A 17,906-nucleotide genomic window follows, 5' to 3' on the forward strand; every position below is an offset into this window, starting at 1 on the left:
TCCTCTTTTGTCATGTGCTCTGTAACTGCAGTTCCCTGTATTTGTCCATCCCCATGTTGAGCCAAGGCTTCATCAAATCTCCCTGAAGGATATTTGACATTGACATCGGGGAGAGCTTCAAGCATGTTTGTTCATGCTAGTCCTTTCATTAAAGTGCTCCGCACACACGTGGTCACAGACATGCTAGAAATCAAGTGACTGGCTAGGAAGCTTCTTCACAATTGGAAGCTTCCATAGTACAAGAAGATGCTGTGTAGGCTGCTCTCTCTCCCTCCCTCCCTCCCTTCCCCTCCCTTCCTCTCTCTCTCTCTCTCTCTCTCTCTCTCTCTCTCTCTCTCTCTCTGTGTGTGTGTGTGTGTGTGTGTGTGTGTGTGATCAGCAATCTTACCCAGCTGCGAACCTTGCGAGCTGTTATGGAGTTCACGAACCCCAGGAAAAGACCATAGACTGCATCCAGACTATAATTAGTTCAATTTATTAAAGCTACTAGCAGGACAGCAATCTCTTAGCCAAATTAGAGCATGCTCCTCTAAGGAGGATGAGGGGAGGGATTTTAAAGGTAAAAGAGACCGGACAACCTTGAGTATCTGCAGGAGCAAGTCAAGAGCTGTTCTGCTCTACCAAGATTAGGTAGTGAAGGCAACCTCAAACTAGACCTTGAATGTCTGCATAAGCAGGTTACAGGTGCCCCCAAAAGGCAGTTAGTCATAGTCCTAGCAAAGCACATGCCATGACTATACATTTCTGGATAGGGCCACTGAATCAGGGTTACCGAGTACTTATCTTCCAGGGACTAGAGTCAGAGACAGACAACTAGTGGTCACCAAGATAAAGGCCTAGCCTAAAATGAAGTTTCTCTAGCCACAGAATGACAATAGCAGCCAGCATGTCAAGATAGGCCCAAGGTACAAAAGTGACATGATTGGACTTAAGGCCCACTCTGCAAGAGTAAATACATGCCTGGCACTGCAAATTGAGCAAAGAATCCATGGTTGAGATGTTCGTGGACCTTGGGGTGAACCTGCTGCTATTATTTTGCTACATGGGCATAATACCAAACTGCCCTCTAAATTATTATCTCTAGCCCACAGATGGATGCAGCTCTCAGACCACATAGGTTCAGGTGATGGTTGTTAATGCAGAAGCTCGCAGTTGGTCAATGTGCGGAAAGTGTCTATGAAGTGCTTAGCTGCAGGTGAGACCCCCCCTCATTTTCTCTCTCTCTCTCTCTCTCTCTCTCGCTCTCTCGCTCTCGTTCTCTCTTTCTTCTCCACACCCATGCACATGTGAGCTCGTGCAAATCCCCACACATATAACCCCCCACATGCATGTGTGTGCATGCACACCCACCGACACACACAGACAAGCACACACACACACACACACACACCACACACTCAGAAGACTGTTAGATCCAGAAGCTCAGGTAGACTGGTGTGAAGCAGCATCTTCTGGACAGGAGAGATTCTTGCCCTCAAGAACTCAGAGCAGCTGCAGTTACCCACAGAGACTTGCGCATGATCCTGCATGGAGGGGGAGGTGCTCTTGTACCCCATTAGCTGAGGAGCTGTGGACCGGACCGTTGATAGCTTCTGTGGGAACAAGAGCCCATTTTCCTTGAGGGTGTGGCCCCTGGTAGGCTGAGGACATTCAGAGGATGGCCCAACACCATGAGCACTTAGTAATCTTTAAATTTAAGGAGGTATGATGTTTTACCAAGCTTTCAAATGCAAACTCATTTGAACTGGGGAAGAAAAATTCCAAGAAGCCAGGTTATTTGAAATGCAGATCATGCTAGGTTTGGGGGCCTCTTTAGCCCAACCTAAGAACTAGTTTTCTCTTGTAGTGTGAGTCTTGTCTTTTATCCCAGTATTTCACAAAGTGTCTAGTTCACTTCTGTTCTTTGCAGCCATATCTCCCCATTTGTTCTTCTCAATGCTTTTGAATTCTGGCAACAGATTAGTATTTCCTAGAGCCACGGAGCCCTTTAGAACAGAGACCTATCACTAGAAAACAACAATAATAATAAGTAACAAAAATAAAGCAATTTCTTTTTAGAAAAGAAGACATCATTTATTCAGTTAAGATAGTATTTTTTTTAAAAAAAAAATCTGCATTTTACCTCTTTTGGCAATTATCTTGACTGAGACTCTCAGATAAAAACAACAGATCAGAATCTTCTAGTCCTAGCTTCAAAGAATCTGTTCCCAAATTCTTTCATACCGCCAGTAAGATGACACAGCAATTTTATCATTAAATCCAAGACACTGGACTTTACAGGGGCCTGACTTTTCCTTGCATACATCAGACTTAAAGAAGTCACAGAACAGACACAGCGACAGCAATGCCAGCAGCGTCACAAGCAGAGATCTAAGTGAGCTTGACATGCCAGCAGGCAGATTACGAGCAAGTACCGAAAGCAGAAATGGGAACAAATCTGAGTACACCTGGGATGTGATCAGTCAGGGGTGCACCTACATCAGAAGCAATGAGACTGGGCTCACCAGAGGAGTGGTCAGAAAGGAACTCATGGGAAAAGAAAAGACACGTGTGTCATGGTGCTTGTTTTATTTGCACGTATTCAGTGCCTTCTTCCTTCCAAAGGGATGGAGCACAATTGCTGTGTACTTGCTATCCTTCTTGCAGGAAGAGAATACCTCTGCCTGACCTTGGCCCTCAAGTTTGGCAGTCTACTTAGCAAGTCGTAGTCAGTGGAGTATGAGTATGAATAATGAGCACCATGTCTGTGTTTAAGATGCCTCGGGAGCCTCTTCCATGCTTCTTCGTTTTCTCCTCTGACATGGGAATAAGAATGTCCGATGCTGGTACTATCCCTTTAATCAGGGTCCAGAATGGGAAGCCACAGCTGACCACACCACAGCCTACGTGCGGTGGGGATGGAGAGATAACCATTGTTCCAAGTCCTTGAAATATTGCCATTACAGCGAAACTGCCTACTAAGAAGTTCGTATCTACACATGATGTGTAGCTGTAACTAAAATTCGTGGCCTAATCTTCCACCCTAGAGGATAGCAGAGAACGTGATACCAAGAACTAGAAACATTGTAACTCATACAGGGATAACTTATTTGGGGAAACTGACACTTAATATATTAGTTGCCAGGTACTAAATCTAATGAACTTAGAACTTCCAGGCGTGAGTGCCTAGAAACAATGTTTATTGGAGGTGTCCGTGGAGACCAGATACTGCAATGTGTAACAAATACTTGCTGAATAAACTAACGGATGCCTTCTGCTGAGGAATAATCCTTCTGCATGTACACTATGAAGAGGTGTTTCTCTCATTGTTAATAAAAAAGCTGATTGACCAAAGGTTACACAGGGTTTGGGGGGGGCAGAGAGAATGCTGGGGAGAAGAAGGACGGAGTCAGGGGAGACATCATGAGACACAGAGCAAGCATGATGGGAAGTATGTACCTGAAGTAAATAGGCCTCAGGGCAGCACACAGATTAATAAAAATGGGTTAATTTAAGTTATAAGAGCGAGCTAAAAATAAGCCTAAGCTATCGGCTGAGCATTTGTAAAATTACAATTAAGTCTCTGTGTTGTTATTTTGGGGAGCGACTGGTGGGACAGAAACGTCCCCCTGCAACCTTTGGTTGTACCAGAGCACAGTCTCACCATGGCAGACATGGACACACACTTCTTTTTCCCCACCACTATTTTAATTATCAAACTGCGTTTATGAAGTCAGTATTTTCACATAATGTCAAGTATCTTACAAAAAAGGATAGTTAACTAAAACTGAGGCTCTGAGCAGGATTAATACAATAAAAATTTGATTCCATGCAATTGTTTCAGATTTCGATAGGACAGACATTATGTATGGGTGGTGGTAATTTAAAGTTCATGGACCTCAGATTTCAAAGACTTGACTATATCCAACCTAAAAGGTAGAAAAGTCAGATACTGGAGGACAGGGACCCAGGGTCTAATTCTACATTTGAGGATTAGCACCGACTAGGTATTTGGTTATGAAAGAACCTCCCTTTTCTTTATTTCTTAATGCTTTCTGGTCTCTGTCTCTGTACCCTTACATTTTGTATGATTTTTAATTGGGGCAGGGAGTAGAGTTTTTTGTATCCCTACCTTTCCTTTTATTCTTTCCTTTTCTCCTGTCTTTATCTTTTGTTCTGTAGTTTGTTCTTGTCATTGTTTGTTGGTTTGTTCTCAGTTTCTTGAGACAAGTTCTTACTGTGCAGTGGGCTGACTGGTACTTCATATCCTCCTGCCTCAGCCTATCAGATGTTAGGATTACAGGCTTACGTCATCACACCCAGGAATTTCATCTTTTAATGGTAGAGAGGAAAGATGTGGGAGAGTAGGGAGGATGTCCCACATACACCTTCTTGAATGGTTTTGTTTTCATACTGAATTTTCTTAATTTTCTTTCTGAATTTAAATAAATGATTCCAGAAATAAAATATATTAGAAAATGAGAGATCTGTCCTACCACATACACGTTATATATATATATATATATATATATATATATAGATATATAGATATATAGATATATAGATATATAGATATATCCTCCCACACCCTGATCCTCCTGCACCACTTAGTTTATCTGCTTAAATGAGGTCCCACTGAGGGCACAATCAGGAAGTCAAGCAGAACTGTGTGACACTGTGGTTTCAAACTCACACGTGGACAGTTAAGATTACAAAGTGAGAAATCCAGAGAATTCCTGCCTGTGCTATTTTAGAAGGTGATGAAGCAGGAGGGCTCAGCAAACAAGCAAACCTTCCACATGCTGTTGTAGTAAATACAGTGTATTATACACAGCATGCGCTGTTGTAGTAAACACAGTGGATTACACACAGCATGCACTGTTGTAGTAAACACAGTGGATTACACACAGCATATGAGTTGTATTGTACACCGTGATCTTGTACTACACAAGGGTTCAATTAAACAATTACTCTTCTCGAAAAGCAATTGTTATGTTGCTTCCCACATGAACGCCAGCTTTATGTCTGGGAAGTGAATATGTAAGATCTAACAATGCCCCACTTTTTCCTAAAGAGTTTTTTCTGCCCCTTTCTGACACACAAAGCTGCCAAGTGAAACGATTGCACAGTCTGACTTTATGTAAACGATACATTATTCTTTCAGAGCTCTTAAGATTGGTTATTAAAATGGATGGTACTACAGGTAATAGTTTTCATCCAATCATTTGACTTCTCAGTTCTTCTAAATGTTTTTCTGTTGATACACATCGGCATAACTTTTCCTGATCTCTGGTCTCCTGCTCTAGGAAGTGGTGCTATAAAATCAAAGTACTTACTTTTTCAAATTTCATCATCATAAAATGTTTTTAGTTACCCTAAGTATTCTTCCCCTGAATATCTAATTTAAGTTTAGGGGACATTAACATAACTTGACAACTTTAGATTCTAGTAAATTTACTTTCTCTTCTTGCCCTATCAGGGCACACCTAATTCAGGTTGAAGGACATTCCGTGTATTACCCTGAGGTCCCTGTTGCTCCCAAATTGTGTTGTTCAGCTATGGTGCCTATGTACAGCTATGGTATCCACAGTGTCTTTGCCTAGAGAGAAAGATCACATGGGTGCTGGGAACAAGAGACTCGTTAGAGCTGAAACCACACAAACTTTAGGTAGAAGCTGGGGAGGAAAAGATTCAAATGTAGATGGCTAAAGTATCACAATCAAGTCACAGAAGCTACCCAGGGGGTTTGGGAAGACTGCAGAAGGCTGTTGAGACAGGAAAAATCAGTAAAATGATGCTGCTTTGTTGTTTTGTTTTTTGAGACAGGGTTTCTCTGTGTACCAGTCCTGGCTGTCCTGGAACTCACTCTGTATACCAGGCTGGACTCGAACTCACAGAGATCTACCTGCCTCTGCCTTCTGAGTACTGAGATTAAAGGTGTGCTGATTTAAGGAGCAACTATGAAAGATACTTTGGCCTTGAAAAAAAAAAAAATCAGCTCAACAAAGAAGACCAAAGAACAACCAGGGACTTACAGCCCAGGAACAGCCCAGGAGCAGATCAGGGAGTGGAAAAGCGTCAGAGGAAAGAAATGCCAGAGGTAAAGGGGATTCTGGATGGATAAACTTGACAGGATTTTGCTGAAGGCAGATAGGAGTGCTCAGGCGCCACGGACATGAATCTGCTGAACTGATTAAGTAGGATTCAGGTTAAACATGGGTCTAAATAGCTAAGGAGAGAGGCCAAGACCCAGGGCCTAGTCAAGAAGGGGACTTAGAGCAGCCTAGGTGGAGTTGGGTCAGATTAGAGTAATTGTTACTGGCTGGGGATCTAGAGATGAGCTTAAAGCCATTAGGGCTCAGTCCTCAGGGCAGACAGCTAGGAAAAGCACCAACAGAGCAAGGATAATCCGAGAGGGCAAACTGGTACTCTCCTGTCAAGTCAGGTGTTCACCACTAATGTGGGTGACCTAGAGAAGCCAGTCTGCCGTCAGAACAGCCAAATACCTGCTCTAGATCTCACAGAAAAGAGGAGCCAGCAGGAGTTGGAGAGGTGGCTGTCCGACAAACACAAAAGCGAACAGATGTGTGGTGAGCATAGTTTATGTGCATGGTTGTGAGCTGACCCACAAAATATAAAGCCTTCTGCCTGGCCCTGCTTCCTCCCAGTCTCAAGCATAAAGCTTTTGTCACCAGCCTGACTGGGAACTACGCAGAGGATTCTGGGAGACTCAAAGTAACCTAGCTAAAGCAGCACTGAATAAAGCTGTCTGCATGGCCAGAAGCCATCCTAAAATAAATGTAAGCTTCTCAGAGACAATTTCAATAATAAAGTGTATCACAGCGCACAACTTCAATTACCATGCGCATGTGTAACATTTCCTCCAACTTTTCGAATGAATAAAACATTTCCACTAAAAAAAAATGGGTATGTGGGGGGGACGACTTGCTTTACTCTTTCTGAAGTTTAATGTTATACTCAATATGTTACTAACCCAACAATTCCTGAAGCAGAAATCTACTTGAAGAGAAACTATTCCTCATTTCTACCCAAATGCCTTTTATTACCTCAGTCCTCAGAACAGCTGCTTCTACTCCTAAGGCAAAAGCCTAAAAAAAAAAAAAAAAAAAAAAAAGCCTAAAGCCGCCTTCCTCCTGCCTGAAGCTTGCAGCAGGGAACAGCAGCTTGTAGCAACACCAGCAAATTTTTCCTGCAGGGCTCTGTGGATCTGGACTGAGTTACGAATGAGAATAAGTTGTGTCTCACAAAGTTGACGGGCCTCATGCAGACTAGTATGGGATGTGGTGCCTGATTTGAGGTAACAGCTCTGCAAACCCAGCTCTGCTCTGGGCACACCCTCAGAGACCCTGCAACCTCTCTGTCCTCTCAGAAAACACCCTGAGGGAGAACATGACTAGCTTAGCCTTGCCTGAAGCCACTCTCGATTCCCAGACAGGTTTCCACACACTACTGACCCTGGCATCCCAGAGAAGTACATTTCTTCCAACTCGTCAGGGATAACAAGAGTAAGCTTGAGCACTTAGCAAATTTAATGGAACCTTCTAGAATTTGCTCCTTTTCAACTAGTTCATCTCACAGTAGCAGTACATACTGTAAGTCAAGTGCTGATAAAGGTGAAAGTTATCGGTAGAAGATCAATGCTTTGCTTCTGGACTGAACTAAACTCTAGGTACCACTTAGAGGATGAAGTTGACCCCTAAGACCCTGGGGTGGTGATGTGAAGCATAAATGGGGTAACAGGTATTTCATCCTTCCCTGTCATGGCCCCTAACTAGTCTTCTACCCATCTCTTTGGTATGGAAGCTGTTCCCTCCTCCCTGGGACCCCATCATTTGGATGCCGGTCCTGTTCAGGAGAAGCCTCACTGCAGAGAGCACTGTGCCCTCCACTAGCTGGCGTGGGCCTGCCCCACCATGCTTTGCACTGGTGACTTTGAGATGGGCTCTCTCTGCCTTTTGAGTAGTTGACTGGGGCTTTTACCCTCAAAAGAGCCTGGGCCCAGCTTTGTGTTATTTAGGATTAGAGAGCTTAAAGATGCAAAAGCAAAAAAAACCCCAAGATGTGCTTATCAAAGTAGGCAGGCCATGACTTTCTCCTTCCATCTAGATTTTGTTTTATTCACTCAGGATCCATAATTCATTCATTCTCTCTCTTTCTCCCCCCCCCCAAAAAAGCATTCCCAAGGTTTGACTATATGTTCCCTGTTTTCAGTTAAGTAAAAGGCAAGCACAATAATGAAAATCAATTTCTCATGAGTGGACTATACACAATCAAAAATATCAACCTTTATTTAACGTGTTAAAATTACTACAGGCTGATCAAGAAAGAGCAGAAATTGCTTCTTATTAAGAACAATATTTGAAATTGAGAACTAGTATTTTTGAAGCTGTACTTCTAATTCATGAGGATGTTGCCCGTTTCAAATACTGAATAAGATCTTCTCTCTCACTCTTCTTTTTGATACCAGCAAAGATCATTTTAGTGCCAGGGATGAATTTCTTTGGGTTCTCCAAATATTCCATTAAAGTTGCTTCTGTCCAGACAATACCTATAAGGATGAAAATAAGTATTAAGTCTTCGTGGTTACTTCTTAGGGCTTACTGTTCACTATGACCCACATATGTGAACAGAGGGTTACCTGTCACTCAACGGGAAGACTGTTTAGCTAATAATGTAGAGCCTGAACTACAAGAAAATCCCAGAAAGAGAGTCTATTCCTGTTTCTCTGTAGAGAGCCAATAGTCATGTGTTGTATAGGACCATCAAAGATACGTCAGTGAACAACTACCCCAGACACGCTGTGCCTCCAGGGTGTCTCGAGCTTCTGGAATCACAGCGTTCCTTGTAGAGAAAATCTCAGATAGCCTGCAATCCAATCCAATTTTCTGCTTTAAAATTGGGCATAATGATGCCCAAAGAAGAATGTACCTTGCCCTGACATAACAAAGCTACCTGAATTCAAGAGTTTGTGACTATTGAGTAGAGAGGTGGCTCATGGGGTGATGGAGAAAGGTCATTGGTTAATTATAATAAAGAAACTGCTTGGCCCTCATAGGTTAAAACATAGGTGGGAGGAGTAAACAGAACAGAATGCTGGGAGGAAGAGAAAGTGAGCTCAGAGGCCATGCTTCCCTCTCCCCGGCAGACGCGATTGATGAAGCTCTGACCCAGGATGGATGTAGGCTAGAATCTTCCTGGTAAGCGCACCTAGAGGTGCTACACAGATTATTAAAAATGGGCTAAATTAATACGTAAAAATTAGCCTAAAAGAGGCTAGATATAATGGGCCAAGCAGTGTTTAAAAGAATACAATTTGTGTGTTGTTATTTCGGGTAAAGCTAGCCGGTGGCGGGAGCTGGGTGGGAAAATGCAACCCACAGCTCCTACAACAATGGGGTAAAATAACTTTGAAGGCCTGACAACCTGAGTTCAAATCCCAGAGCCCACAGTAAAGGAGAAAACCAATTCCCCAAAGTTGTCCTCTGATCTCCATAGGTAAAGTGTGGCGTGTATGTGCCTGCACTCGTGTGTGCATACACGCATACACGCACGCGCGCACACACACACGCACGCACCCCTACCTATCTGTCATGGAAATCTGTGATCAGAAATCCAATTCCAAGACGACAGACAAAGTTGTCCTCTTCTCCCTTGGAAAACCAGTGAAAAGGACACAAGCCACCTGACTTTCGGGTGAGGGTGAACCCACAAGCATAGGCAGCATCTGGTACTCCACCTGTGAAGAACTGCCCACTAACTGGACCGCATCTGCAACTTCATCTCCAAAGGAAGGCCCTAGACAAGGACAGGATGGCCCAGGGACATATCCATAGAGCCAGGACTGACACCAGCAGATGGACCAGCCGTCAAGACTGTGTTCATACTCTACACTCCATCTGCGCGGCTTGCTCTGTGCATTCCTCTGTGCAGTACCCACTGTCGACTCCCTCCACGCTTCACTCTGGTCCCGTGTCCCTCTAGTCTTCCCGTGCCGTTTCCCTTTTCCTTCTCAACCAGCACAGGCAGCCATGTCTGCCACTCTTCGTCTCAGCCCCTAAGCCTGAGAATATCCGACGTCGTTTGATTTCCTTTCTTTGCGGTCAGCTCCGCCATTGCTGCGTCCTCTCCCTGTCTTTGCCCCTAAAGCTCCTTCCTCAACACGACTTACTTTCGCACCTCTGCTTTGTATCTAACAACCCAGTACTAATTGCCCTGATTAGCTAATCTGTTTCGTTTTCTTTCCCCTCTACTCAAAGTGCCTAAAATATCAGCACACACAGTGCACCAGCGACTCTTTACTCCTGCAAATCCGTGAGCCTGAGAGGTAGTGTTCTTTTATTTAGTTATCACCACTCTTTCATGGCAGGCCTATCCTTTGATAGAGCTATTTCTGTAGACTTTCTAAACAGGACTCCAGCTCCTCGAGAAGGAAAGCCAGCAACTGATAAAAGGGACCTCATGAACTGAAAACGTTTTTGTTTTTTTATGTACAGAAAAGGAAACAACTGACTGGGCGGCACACAGCTCTGTCGTCATTTTCATTTCATTTCAATTCGAATGTGGTTTATAATTAGACTAGAAATTAGGACCTTCCAACTTCACTGTCAAAACAATATTAATAAAAAGACACAGGAGGAGACAGTTTAAAAGTTTGTCAAGATGAATGTACAGCCCAGAGGTAGAGTATGCTCCAAGCATGGATGAAGCCCTGGGTTCAATTCCCAAGTACCACACAAATTAAAAGAACCATATAATTAAAAGCAACAAACGTGACTTAAAAATTGGTTTCCTCGGTAACCTAACAACTGAAAATCTAACTGCACTCACCAAACTGCAGTTCTAACACTAACTGTCCACAGTCAGCACACACTCCATAGCCTTCTGGAAGAAGGCCTTTATTTAAGAAACTATAAGGCTTTTGGGGGAGGGAAGGTCTAGCCACCCAAACTTCTGAAATACCCACAACCTTCTGATGTCCAGCGATTCCTTTAGAACAGCTCTCAGGACTCAGGAAAGCAGTACACCAACAATTATTATAAAGGCTGTGCGCTGGGGCAGGGCTAAGAGACCCACAAGGCAAGGTCTGGAGGGTCACAAATGCACGCTTCCTGGAAATGCTTTTGAAGGATGAGGACCTCCTCTCTCTGCCAGAGTGCTGGCTGGTAAGGAGCGTCTAACAGGGGTTTCAGTACATAAACATGACTGACAAGCTCACTGTAACATGACAGAACCCAGTTCCAGCATCTCGATCCCCACTCTGTCCCCAGAAGTCTACCTGAAATCCCTGAGCATGAGGCACAATTATCTAACTTCATGATTGGTCCTTCCTGCAAGATCTGAAAATGATCTAGGAGCCCAACCAGCATCTAGGAGTGGGGTCACAGCATCAGCAAGAGTTGGGTCCTGGTCCCTGGGACTAACAAAGATAATCCTTTCACTTAGGAAATTCCCAGATTTTACAGAGTCCCTTACAGAAACCCAAGAGAAGAACAAAATCCTTTACCGTACAATACCTGCTTGCCAGCATTTTTGCACATCCTGAACACAATGACAGTGCAGGCCTGACTCAACGTCCCGAGTTTTATCCTCAGGACTTACATAGTGGAAGGAGAGAACCCACTCCTGCAAGCTGTCTGTGATCTCCACATGTGCACTGGGCACTCGTTAATCGCACACACACACACACACACACACACACACGCATGCACACTACAAAGTGGAGATCGAAACCACGTGCTGGAGTCACCATCAGAATTATCCTGAAGTATTGATACTGGCTACAATTTTTATGGGCTTGGAAGCATCATGCCTGGTGAAGGAAGACAGACACAAACAGTAGCTTGTTACAGGATTCCTTGCACATCAAACAGTCAACATGCAAATCCAAAGAGACAGAGCTGACTAGCAGCCATCGAAGAACAGAGCTAGGAGGGGTGGCTACATAATAGATGAAGGTGCTATGGTGTGTTTCGTTCTAAAAAGTTCTGAAGGCAGACATAGCAGCATGCACCTCCATCCCACACTCGGGAGGCAGAAGCAAGTGGATCTCTGTGCATTCAAAACTAGCTTGGTCTACATAGTGAGACCAGTCTCAAAAGAATAAATAGATAGATGGATGGATGAATACGTGAATAAATAAACAAGTAAGCAAGCAAATAAACAAACAAATAAATAAAGCTAGGGAGAGGTGATGATGGTACACTATCATGAATGCTAAATGTTAATAAATTACATACTCTAAAATAACTAGCTAAATGTTGCGTGAATTTCACTCCAATTTAAAAAAATTAAAATAGCCTATGTACCTATAATTCTAGCACTTGCAAGAGGATCACAGTGAATTTGAGGCGAAGCTGGGCTATAAATGAGTTCAAAGTCAGTCTGGACTATACACTGAGACCCTCGTCAGATACGAGTGCTCCGAGATTGTGGTCTGTATGGTAGGCCACCAAGAACAGTTCAAAGGAGAGTTGTACTTTAAGAATATTTGCTGTGCTAATCTATTTATATATGTCTGTGCACACACATGCATGAAACCAACTGTTTTGCGCAGATACTATAGATTTTTTTCTAGCTGTCTTTAAACTCAATTCTAAAAAGCTTTCTCACCTTACTGTTTAACTCCCTTCTACCAACCAATACCAAATTGTTAAATATATTTTCAAACTTTATATTCCCAACACTGCTAAGAATCACCACTGCTATCATGCCATTAAAATGTTTTCTTTTTTAGACTTAACCCACACTTTCTCAAGATAAATGTAACATAAAATTAACATATAAAACAGTCTACATGGGCAAATTCTATGTCATGAAAGACTCGAGTCTTCTGGTTAGAGGGATAACAAGCTATCTAAATCCAGATGTTATGGCAAAAAACAGCATTTCAGTTATCAGAAACGGGAGTCTATTTCCAATGCAATAGTTAGGCAAACACTTCCACACCAGACCCCGAACAGTCTTTCCTGCAATAAAGTCTCCGAGCATCTCCCACCGCTCCTGGCCTTTACCTTTATTCTTGTTTGCATCGGTGTAAGAAAATCCTGGTGCTTGTCCTGTCTTCCGGCCGAAAAGGCCCCAGAGGTTTGGACCAGTCTTGTGTTTCCCACCTTTCTCCACCGTGTGGCACTGAGCACATTTCTGAACAAAGATCTTCTTGCCTGCTTCAGCATCTCCCATTTTGTTCTGCGATGAGACCTTAAGTCACAGACCAAAGACAAAAGCAGATTTGCGAACCTGGAAAGAAAACTGGGAGGGAGAAGGATCCCGTTACTCTGACTGAAGGGAATGTCAATAACATTAAGCAAACCATAGCATTTAATGTACATGTGCTTTAATGTCTGAGTACTCAAAAATGCAGATGTGTTACAGCATCCAGCTTTATAGACACTTCAGTCATCTCATTCGTCAGACTTTTGTTTTGTTGATTTGATCACACTATGTAACCCTGGCTGTCCCGGGACTCTCTATAGACCAAGCTGGCTGGCTCAAACTCACAGTGATCCAGCTGCATCTGTTTCCCGGATTAAAGGTGTGTGTCATCACAGCCACCTGATTAGACTTATTTTAAATTTTTAGTCTTAGCTTCTTCATATACGCCGATTGGTATAAGCCTGGTTTTACCACAGCCTTCAAACAATTATATTAATTTAAATGCATATGCAAAAATGCTGTGTGACACGGACATCCCTTCACTTAGAAGAACAGAACAAGCGTGACAGGTAAACGTGTTGCTTACACACTCATCACAGCGCCATGCATAGGAGATTAAAATCAACCAGAAAAAAGTGGGGCCCCTATAAGATAACATGTAACACGACTTTTGTACTTACTTTATTTGTAACAAGTATTACCTGAAAGTAATAAAAAATGACATTACTGAGCTCAGGCCTCACTGGAACATGGTATCAGTGCAGCATAAAATATATTGTGTTAAGTGTGGACAATCTTGTTGTGTAGCAAGAGATACAAACAAGATTCTGAACTAAGGTGCTTCAGTGACCGCCAAAAATTTAGTTGGACAGCTAAATAAATGCTTCTTGTCCAAAATGGCATGAAAAGTAAATAATTACAACTCCATAAGCTGAACTTTGAAGTCTGGGCATGGCTCGGCAGGTATAGCGAACAGAGTCCCTGGCATCACCTCCCAGAGTGTGCCTTTCCCCCTGCTGCTATGAAGATGGGAACAGGAACTTCTTGAGAGCCTAGCAAGCAGGGCTCTGGGCTTACGTGAGAAAGCCTGTCTCTAAGAGCAAGATGGAGAAACGATCAGGGAAGACATTCTAGCATCATCTTCTGGCCTCCATATATGCCTGCACAAACAGGCTCAACCACATACATGCATACGATACACACACACATACAACACACACACGCGCACACAACACACGCACGAACACAGAGCCGCTGACATGATAATGGTTGGCCTACCTGGGCTATGTTTCCCTACACTTTGTGTTCTGTGAAGAATGAGAACAGGGGAGTTCGTGATTAAGATGGATTTAAACTTAACAAATTACTATTACTAAAATCATGACATTCTTTGACAATACAGTCCCAAGAATATATTTGTTTACATAATCCCACTAAGAAACAAAATATTTGCGTCAATTAATCTGACAAATTTGAAAAAAAAAAACAGTATTGAATAATGAAAGTCATTACACAAAGATGAGAGCGGCGTTTTCCTCACTTTTAAAATCTGATCAGGAGCCAATAACCATCATTAATCCACCCCCCAAAAGACGGCCAATCAGTGTGCTGCAGTTAAAAGCAAATAATTTAGCACTCAGTATTAGGTGTAAGAGAAAACTTACTTTATGGAAGAGAGGTTGACAACAGCCAAGACACTGCAAAAATTTTCAAAACGCAGTGGGTCTTTGATTAAAGCCATAAAAGAGAGAAATTCCTCCACAGAAGAAAACATGACAATTTGTAAAATATGTACATTGTAACTGTAAAGTCTGTATCGTGAAGAACAACACACCATCAAAGTGCTCCCCAGAGTATTCATTCGTGACTTTCTATACAAGACAGATTGAGCTGTGCCAATTAAATGTTACTAGTAATTTAGGAAACTCTAAATTTGATTTCTCATCAAAGTCACGTGCCAAAAATACTTACGTTCAGTGCTCTGCCAGCATCAGTCACCGCGTGACTTTTACTGTCACTATCTTTGGTCATAGACTACTGTTGCTGGAGCAGACACTGACAGTCTTGTTCCAGGTAATATAAAACCAAGAGATTCAGCAATGGCAAGAAAGAAACTGATTCGTCATGAAACTAGCAGATACTCTATCGGTATTTACTTATTTATTGCTGTCTTTTTGTTTGTTCGAGAGTCTTTTTATGTGGCCTCGGAATCACTGTAGTTTGAGCTGGCTGGCTTCGAACTCAGTCCTCCTGCTTCAGCCATCCGCGTGCAGGTTATAGGCTCCGTGACCACAACTGGCTTTTACCAGTACTTTGTATGCAAGAAGAAACAGGTAAAGGTGTGACATGAACTATGAGAACCGACTATTCACCTGAGTCTGAAGTAGTCTCAGTACTAACGAACAGCAACGTGCCTGAGTTCTAAGCCAAGTGTGCCGTGAACTCAGTGGATCCGCACAGCTCTGAGTCGGTTACTGCTCATGTTTTCCTACATCCGAATAAAACAAGGGAGGCACATGGAAATCAACCTGGTGCAGGTCACAACTGATGAGTGGTGGAAAGAACGGGACGGAGTAGCATTAGATCTGTAACCCTACAGGTTTGCCTCCCTTTGAGTACTCTGTTGAATACAGTAACTAAAACATTAAATATGCTTATTTTCCCCCAAACTATCACTTAAAGATTGAGTGAAATCAGCCCCTCCAGGGCAGACCTCATGTTCAGTAGTTGATCAACATACATTGGACTCTAGTTTTTTATGTGTATGTTTTTATTTGGTTACAGTTTGGTGTGGGTTTTTGTTGTTATTGTTTTTTTTTTCCTTTGGGGGTAGTGTTTTATTTTATTGGTTTGGGGGTTGTTGTGTTGGGTTTTTGTTTGTTTTTTTTGAGAAAGGGTAAAGTTGGGTGAATAGGTATGGGGAAAGGATCTGGAAGGACTTGGGGAAGGGAAAGAATATGATCAAAATATATTTAAATTTTATTTTATTTGGTTTTTCAAGACAGGGTTTCTCTGTGTAACAATCCTGGTTGTGCTGAAATTCTCTATAGATCAGGTTGGCCTTGAATTCAGAAATCTGCCTACCTCTGCCTCCGAGTGCTGGGATCAAAGGCATTTACCACCATCTCACTGAAAATTGTTTTAAATTATAAAAAAAGGAAGGTTGGATGATTTGTTGTTGTTTATTTGTTTTTTGTTGTTTGTTTTACATTTTAGTGGTGCTAGGGATCAAACCTAGGGCTCACACACACTAGGTAAGTCCCCTGTTACTTTTCAGGCCATAAGTAGTTTTTAATACTGCTGTCTACCATGGACTATGTCTAACTTTTCATGACCGGAAGAGAAATGTAAGAACAACGAAGGCACCAAGAAAGCCTTTAAATTTTACAAAATCCAAATAATTCAACTGGTGGAGGAGGGAGGGGAAGCTCACTAGAATACTTTAAGGATAAATAGTAAACACACACAAAAACCCACGAAACATGTGGTTGTATAAGGCAGCCCCTGGCAATACTGAAGCATGCATGTGTAGCCTATACATGGTGGTTCTTGTTGAACTTGTCCATATTGGATTTCATGGTCTTAATTCATAAGGACTACTGACCAAATGGCTCAACGGTTAAGAGCATCCAAAGGTCCTGAATTCAAATCTCAGCAACCACATGGTGGTTTACAACCATCTGTAATGAAATCTGGTGTCCTCTTAAGGAATAGACCAGGTCGGTCGTCCTCATCAACTTAGACCATGAAATCCAACATGGTCAAGTTCAACAGAACTGCCATATACGGGCTGCCCATTCATGCTTCAGCATTCCCAGGGCATAAACTTCATTTTCAATTTCCTTTGTATAAGGTGGGGCGAGATAACGTGACCGAGGAAATCTCACTCTACCAGTCCTTCACCGGTATCTACAATCACAGCCCAAGAGAGTGGCCGTAACACTATGAGCTGGAACAAGAATCCAGCTTCCCAAGTGCCCAGGCCTCTACATCGTTACCAACCTCTGCCCAACATGCGCGGAAAGCTTTTTTGAGCCATGCTTCCCACCCGGGTAACAGAGGCACAACAAGCAGTCCTAATCGACAGGATACTGGATTGGCTCTGCCTGGCTGGGGACCGTTGAACGCTCCTCTCTGGGTACATCTAGGCCCTCCTTGCTTCCGCCCACAAGCAGGGCTCACAGGGCAAATCTGCCCAGCCCACGCTCTTCTAATCGGCCAGCACCTACCACAATCACAGCAGAGGTGCCCTGTGCCACCCTTGGTCCCCTGATGCAGTGAGGCCAAGATCTAAGGTGCCGCCTCTGTGCCCCAGGACTCCTCCTAGAGACCGGATCCAGCGCCAGCTGATGGCCGGCTCCGTCCTCGCTGCTGATTGGCTGAAAGATCCCGCGGAACTCCCAACTCTCGCAGAGGCTGGATGGCCTCCAAATCTAACTGCCTCTGGTGTGATATTTTGTTTGTTCGACCTTCACCTAAGAAAATCTCTGTACTCTTATACTGTGTACAAACGTGGAGCGGCATCTGTTTTATGACTAGGCCAGGAACATTTGGTGGCTACAATCAAATCACATTGATGAGATGCTTACTGTTAGCAAAACATCGTATCAACCAAACTCAAAGGGCAAATACTGAACCCTGCATGCCCAACCGTTCATGAATTACAGTCTCACTGTGGCCAGAGGTTAAAAGTACAACAAGCTTGAATTATCGCAATATAAACTCAATATGGTGGCACAATCCTGTACACCTAC

At 43.1% G+C, this 17,906-nt stretch overlaps 1 protein-coding gene across 1 annotated transcript; it reads right to left on the reverse strand.

Annotated features, from left to right (window-relative positions):
• Positions 1-8,304: 8,304 nt before the first annotated feature.
• Positions 8,305-17,486, reverse strand: LOC121439072 (cytochrome c, testis-specific). The gene is made up of 3 exons (XM_041639565.1): positions 17,382-17,486; positions 13,011-13,248; positions 8,305-8,548 (listed from the first exon to the last, which is right to left on the reverse strand). Exons 2-3 carry the CDS (start codon positions 13,177-13,179, stop codon positions 8,400-8,402), a joined length of 318 nt encoding a protein of 105 aa, XP_041495499.1. The 5' UTR covers positions 13,180-13,248; positions 17,382-17,486; the 3' UTR covers positions 8,305-8,399.
• Positions 17,487-17,906: the final 420 nt, after the last annotated feature.

The sequence above is a fragment of the Microtus oregoni genome, unplaced genomic scaffold, assembly GCF_018167655.1.
Source record: "Microtus oregoni isolate MIOR12 unplaced genomic scaffold, Mior012 000060F_001, whole genome shotgun sequence".
NCBI lineage: Eukaryota > Metazoa > Chordata > Mammalia > Rodentia > Cricetidae > Microtus > Microtus oregoni.